This window comes from Sinocyclocheilus rhinocerous, unplaced genomic scaffold, assembly GCF_001515625.1.
Source record: "Sinocyclocheilus rhinocerous isolate Xijiao unplaced genomic scaffold, SAMN03320098_v1.1 scaffold3636, whole genome shotgun sequence".
In the NCBI taxonomy this organism is placed as follows: Eukaryota; Metazoa; Chordata; class Actinopteri; order Cypriniformes; family Cyprinidae; genus Sinocyclocheilus; species Sinocyclocheilus rhinocerous.
Genome location: NW_015634515.1, coordinates 63,497 through 70,671, shown reverse-complemented (window position 1 = coordinate 70,671; position 7,175 = coordinate 63,497). Strand labels below are relative to the sequence as shown.

The window sequence follows — 7,175 nt, the reverse complement described above, 5'->3', positions numbered from 1 at the left end:
GTGGCTGACTCTTAACTTTTATAAAGAATATCTCTTTGGATTTGAGACTTTAGTCTTTGCAACTTTACAGATCTTCTTTATGCACCAAGAGCTTGTAACACTCCAAAGAGAAAGGAAAACTTGAAATCGCATCATATGACCCCTTTAAAATAGAACACTGTTACAGTTACTGTACTTTAAACTGTAATACTATTTCACAATATTATTGTTAAAAATAGACAGAATTTTGTCAGCAATTGTAAAGGAATCTGTTGAATTTGATCTAATCTTCCAGATCTGCCATGCAGACTAAAGTGGCACAGATCCAAACCTGATCCTTTAGCCTCATTTGAATGTGAATGTGTCTGGCTGAAGGACCCACCCTTCATTGAGATTGTTCTGAGAGTGATAGGGACGAGTCTCTCGGCCGCGGCTCTGGCTCCAGGAGTCATCGCAGCACAGAGACGGGATCAGGTGCACAGGACCTGGAAAACAAAGCGCACATGAATCTAATGTCATGACAATCAACATTCCTGTGACTCTCCAGAACTGTGTGTGATTAATAGAATGCTCATCTGACAGATAATTACTGGCTAATTGACATGTTTGGACTCGTCCAGAGAAAACACACAACTGCTCATCACACTCCAACAGTTCAGCAGCGTGTTAGTAAGACTTCTGAAAGGTGTGTGAAACGCACCGCAGGTCTGTCCGGAGCCGTGACGGCAGTGACAACAAGGCCGCCGGGAAAACTCCAGAGCTCTCCGATCCAGACAGGACAGCTCGGACCCCACATAAGGACCCTCATGGGACCTCACTGAAACTGAGACATCGATACGCGGAACAACAAAATAAAACAGTGAAGTTTCATTATTGCCTGATTAGACAAAGATTAGCTTAATGTTTTTTAAAGAAAAATAGCAGCAACAGTAACATAATAAAAGACAACAATGTATAATAAATTATTGATATATGTTAGTATATAAATTATGCTGCTGTTCAAATGTTTAGTGTTTAGGTTAGTACGTTTTGTTTTGTTTTCAAAGAAACAAAAAATACTTTTATTCAGCCAGGACACATTAAATTGATCAAAAATGACAGTAAAGATTTTAACATTGTTTCAAAAGATTTCTAGTTCAAATAAATGTTGTTTTATTCATTAAATAAATTCTGCTTTGCACAGGAACTTTAAAATATATTAAAATAAAAAAACATGGTAAAATCATGGTAATCAGGAGGCTTAATGTTTTTAAAGAAAAATAGCAGCAACGATAACATAATAAAAGACAACAATGTATAATAAATTATTGATATATGTTAGTATATAAATTATGCTGCTGTTCAAATGTTTAGTGTTTAGGTTAGTACGTTTTGTTTTGTGTTGTTTTATTTTGTTTTGTTTTGTTGTTTTTTGTTGTTGTTGTTTTTTGTTGTTGTTGTTTTCAAAGAAACAAAAAATACTTTTATTCAGCCAGGACACATTAAATTGATCAAAATGAAAAATAACATTGTTTCAAAAGATTTCTAGTTCAAATAAATGTTGTTTTATTCGTTAAAGAAATTATGCTTTGCACAGGAATTTTACAATATATTCAAATTAAAAACATGGTAAAATCATGGTAAAAACCCTTTACTGCATGACATCAGGAGGCTTAATGTTTTTTAAAGAAAAATAGCAGCAACAGTAACATAATAAAAGACAACAATGTATAATAAAGCACTGATATAAATATAGTATTATATAAATTCTGCTGATGTTCAAATGTTTAGGGTTAGTACGTTTTGTTTTGTTTTGTTTCGTGGTTTTTTTTCAAAGAAACAATAAAAAATACTTTTATTTAGCCAGGACACATTAAACTGATCAAAAATGACAGTAAAAAATTTAACATTGTTTCAAAAGATTTCTAGTTCAAATAAATGTTCTTTTATTCATTAAAGAAATTCTGCTTTACACAGGAATACATTTTAAAATATATCAAAATAAAAAACTGTTTTTATTGTAATAATATTTCACAATATTACTGTTTTTACTGTAATTTTGATCAAATAAATGCAGTCTTTATAAGTAATTGACTTCTTTCAAAAACATTAAACTCTCACTTTTGAATGGTAGTGTAAATATTAATAGTATTAATCTAAACTATAATAAACTGATTAGAAATACTTTTATATAATAGTACTAATTATAAAATGAAACAGTTATTCCACGAGCTTTCTAATCATAAACCGTGTCTCTTGGAAGGAATGATTGTGATCAGAGGAAGTAGCAGATGGCGTGACTCACCTGGTTTCTTCTCCAGAAGCTGTCTCTTACAGTAGATGACACACAGGATGAAGAGGGCGAGCAGGACGGTGGCCAGCGCACTGCAGATGACCGCAGCTAGAGCCATGTCTCTGGGGCTGGTCACCGCAGGCTGGACCGGGACAAAATTCACTCGCCCCATACCTGACAGATACACAGCAGAGAGAGGAAGTGAGGTCACCGAGTTCAGTTTTTACTCTATTATTCACTCTCCTACAGTAAGTGCAACACAAAAGGAAGTTTTGACAGAATGTGTGTTCAAATAGTGACCAGGACCTGTCAAGCTCCAAAAAAAAGGATAAATGCCACCATAAAACACCCATTTGAAGCTTTTTTAGAGCTTAACCGGTTTATCCCTAATTTACTTTCACTATATTAAAAAAGAGCTGCGTTGACATTTTGCTAAAATTCTTACTGAAGAAAAATGGTTTGAACTACTGTACATGAGGATGACTGAATGATGAGTAAAGAATTGAATCCTACAAATTCATCTAGAAGCAGAGTAATTATCGTTAACTAAAACTATTTTTGTTCATTAAAATAAAGCTGAAATAAAATATAAATATTAGATAAAAAATAAACAAAAATGAGAAATGTTGTCTTGTCAAATTGAAGTACTAAATTTACTAAAATAACTGGAAATACATAAAAACTAAAACTGAAATTTCAAAAAAATTAAATAAGCTAAAGCTAATAAAAATTACAAAAGCATTTAACAAAATTGCAAAAGATTTAAATGAATTAAACACAAAATATTAATAAAAATTATTATGGTATATAAATTAGTGCTGTGAAATGATTAATCGCGATTAATCGCATCCAAAATAAAAGTTTTTGTTTACATAACATATATGTGTACTGTTTATATTTATTATGTATATATAAGTACACACACATGCATGTATATATTTAAGAAAAAAGTGTTATGTTTATATATTAAAAATATTTATATATAATATAAATATATACATGTAAATATTTTCAAAAATATGTATGTGTGTGTATTTATATATACATAATAAATATACACAGTACACACATATATATTATGTAAACAAAAACTTTTATTTTGGATGCGATTAATCGCGATTAATCATTTCACAGCACTAATATAAATGATACTAAAATAACACTGCAGGCTAAAGGGCCCAATTTACTTACGCGAAATCCAAGAACAAATGGGTGTGAGGGAATTTAAACAAATCTGTTTGAAAAAGAAAATCGGTTTCAGTGGTTTGAAACAGCTTGAAGGCGCAAACTTTCCAGAAAGCTTCACGCCAGTCGCGGGCACCTTCAAACTGCCAATGAATGTTTGACCTGAGGCTCCACCTTCTTTGACATGGAAATCTTTTCAGGTTCTTGTTTTCACTCAGTAAGTCGAGATCAGACACCAAACATCAGATGTTTGCAAACAGTAAACCATTGGCAACTATTTCGAATTTCTGTTTGCCTCTGAGCGAAGAACGCAGAAGAACTTTGCCATTAGTACTGTATGTAAGGGCCTTAATTCACCAAGAGCTCCTTTAAGAATCTCCTACAAGCTTTAATAATAGTGTTATAAAATCCAGACATTATTTGAAGAGGCTTTCACGTTCTACTACACTTTCCATTTTTTCCACCATGTGACCCATTCTGTCTCATCTTCCATTAAACCTGCCAAAACCAAAACCCCAGCTTGAAAGCCCCAATCTCCTCTCGCTGCGGTTGCGGCTGGGAATCTGCACCAAAGAAAATGCGGCTTAAATAGCAGAAATGTCCTGAAGGTGAAGGGCACATTCCCGGCCTGCCGATAATTTTTCACCCCGGGCCAGTCGGGCCTTCACTTGCCAGTCTAGCGAGCCCATTATTAAGAGGCAGATCAAGGCCGAGGGCGGTCACTGCTATATATTTGAAGTGGGGTTGGGGAATGTGGAATCAGCCTGAGAAAACAGCTGCCACGGTCTGAAGGCACCACAGGAACTCTGATGTCACCGTCTAGAGAGCCTTCCCTACCCAGAAGACAACAGCCATCTGAGAAAAAGCGAGGGACTATCAAGTGACTGATCTAGCCTGAAGAAGGGGTTTTACAGTCCGTGTTCTTCTGACACCGACTATTAAGTCATTGAGATAATTGGGGTTATCATGTTATCTGGTGTGTACATCAATATGTCCGTCACTTAGGACTGGAAAAACGGCTGTGTGGCGAGCTCTAACGAGTGTACGTTCACATGAACAGTTCTTTCGATAGTAACAGTTAATCAATTAACAGCTAGTTAGCAACTACCTAGAACAGGGGTGCCCACACTCGGTCCTGGAGGGCCGGTGTCCTGCAGAGTTTAGCTCCAACCCTAATCAAACACACCTGAAGCAGCTAATCAAGGTCTTACAAGGCATACTAGAAACTTCCAAGCAGGTGTGTTGAGGCAAGCTGGAGCCAAACTCTGCAGGACACCGGCCCTCCAGGACCGAGTTTGGGCACCCCTGACCTAGAACAACCTGCGCTAACAACGACTTCATGTGAAGCATACGGTGTAACAATCTGGTCTTGGAAGTGAAACCTCATTCCCTTTCTCTTTTGGGAAACTAATTTTTAACACCAACTTATAGACCTACTGTGAGCTACGAGGCTGTTCATCGATGGTATATGCTTTTGTTTGAAGCAGGTCTGCATAATTTCCACTTAAACATGTTTAACATTGAAATTCCTGGTGAAAAACTAAATTTCCCACGATTCTGCAAAAAAAAAAGAAAATCTGTAACACTTTAGTATAAGGACCAATTCTCACTATTAAATAGTTGCTTATTAACATGCCTATTATTAACATATTGGCTGTTTATTAGTACTGACAAGGCACATATTCTGCATGACCATATTCTACTATTCAGGGGAAGTCGTGGCCTAATGGTTAGAGAGTCGGACTCATAACCCAAAGGTTGCGGGTTCGAGGGATGTGGGTACAGCGCTCTCTCCCACCTTCAATACCACGACTGAGGTGCCCTTGAGCAAGGCACTGAACCCCCAACTGCTCCCCGGGCGCCGCAGCAAAAAATGGCTGCCCACTGCTCCGGGTGTGTGTTCACGGTGTGTGTGTGTGTGTTCACTGCTGTGTGTGTGCACTTTGGATGGGATAAATGCAGAGCACTAATTCCGAGTATGGGTCACCATACTTGGCCACATGTCACGTCACGTTACTTACATCCCTATCCTCCCCTATAATGCCAACAACTAATTTACTAACTAATAATAAGCAGCAAATTAGGAGTTTATTGAGGCAAAAGTCGTAGTTAATGGTTTGTTAATAGCGAGAATTGGACCTTAAAATAAAGTGCGACCAAAAAATCTCCACCAATTAGAAAATCTAAACAAGCAAACTATTTAGCGACCACCCACTCTCATGGACTGCGAATGACGAGTCCCTACACGCTCAAAACACTGAAATATATTTATGTAATTTGCAATGCTTTCATGTGACTATAATTCTTTCCCTTATTGAAACTGTAAAGTACACACCTTTTTGTCTGATTGTCAAATACTATTTTGTTTCAAATCAAAGTTCGCAGTGTTGTGATTCACCTTGTGGCTGGTTGGTTTGGTTCTTGGCTTCTCTCTATGAGAAAAATGAATGGGAAAAATACTTCCAGGACCATGGCGGATGAAAAACTAGGCAGCCACTGTTACACTTTGTTGATGTTAGTAGAGGTTGATGTTAGCATGTTGCTAAGCTAACAGCTCAAACGTCAAAAATACATAGTACATACATTTTTGGGAAATCACTCTTAAAACTTTCCCAAAGGAGTTGTTCATTGCGATGGCATAGAATAACCGTTTTGGGTTCTCGACAGTACCTTTCAGTAAACAGTTCTTAAGAGAGTTCTTTTTCTTTTAGTGTGAAGAACATTTTAACAGTCTAAAAAATATTTTGTGGAATGGAAAGGTTCCATGGATGCTGAGAGTTCTTCATGGAACAATAAATGCCAATAAACAACCTTTATTTATTTAAGTCTTGCATATGTTACTTTTAAAAGTAATGCATTACAATATATTGCATTGCCCAAAAAAGTAACTAAGTGTGTTACTTAGTTACTCTTTATGGAAAAAAAATGCATTACATTACTCTTTCATTACTTTTTGTCACCTGGCCTGGGTTTGCTTAATAACAAAACAAAAAGTTGAATAAGCCTCAGGCTGAAGGAAGTGCCTCTGCCTCTTCACCTCACTCCAGATTTCTCTTCTGTCAGTAAATGAATGGGAAAACAAAGTAACTCAGATATTTCGTAGTAAATGTATTAGTGCTGTCAAACGATTAATCGTGATTAATCGCATCCAAAATACGTTTTTGTTTACATGATATGTGTGTGTACTATGTCTATTTATTATGTATATATAAATACACGCACATGCATGTATATATTTAAGAAAAATATGTTATGTTTATATATTAAATATATTTATAATATAATATAAATTATATGAATATAAATATATACATGTTTATTGTGTATATATAAATACACACTCATACAGTATATATTTTGAAAATATTTAGTATTTACATGTACATATTTATATTTATATAATTTATATTATATATAAATGTATTTAATATACAAATATAACATATTGTTCTTAAATATATACGTGCATGTGTGTGTATTTATATATGCATAATCAATATACACAGTGCACACACATATATTATGCAAACAAAAACTTTTATTTTGGATGTGATTAATCACGATTAATCGTTTGACAGCACTAGTAAATACATGTACATATTTTCAAAATATATGCTGTATGTGTGTAATGTATTTATTTATACATAATAAATATACACAGTACACACACATATATCATGTAAACAAAAACTTTTATTTTGGATGCGATTAATCGCGATTAATCGTTTGACAGCACTAA

General features: G+C 35.0%; 1 protein-coding gene across 1 annotated transcript in view; it reads right to left on the bottom strand.

The window, feature by feature from the left end:
* LOC107745874 (tumor necrosis factor receptor superfamily member 19-like) overlaps positions 1-7,175 on the bottom strand; it is a 40,393-nt gene that overhangs the window by 5,383 nt on the left and 27,835 nt on the right. The window contains exons 6-8 of the mRNA XM_016559899.1: positions 2,264-2,425; positions 680-802; positions 362-464 (exon numbers count right to left, since the gene is read on the bottom strand). Of these exons, the coding sequence (XP_016415385.1) occupies positions 362-464; positions 680-802; positions 2,264-2,425 (388 nt within the window). The remainder of the gene's footprint in view (positions 1-361; positions 465-679; positions 803-2,263; positions 2,426-7,175) is intronic.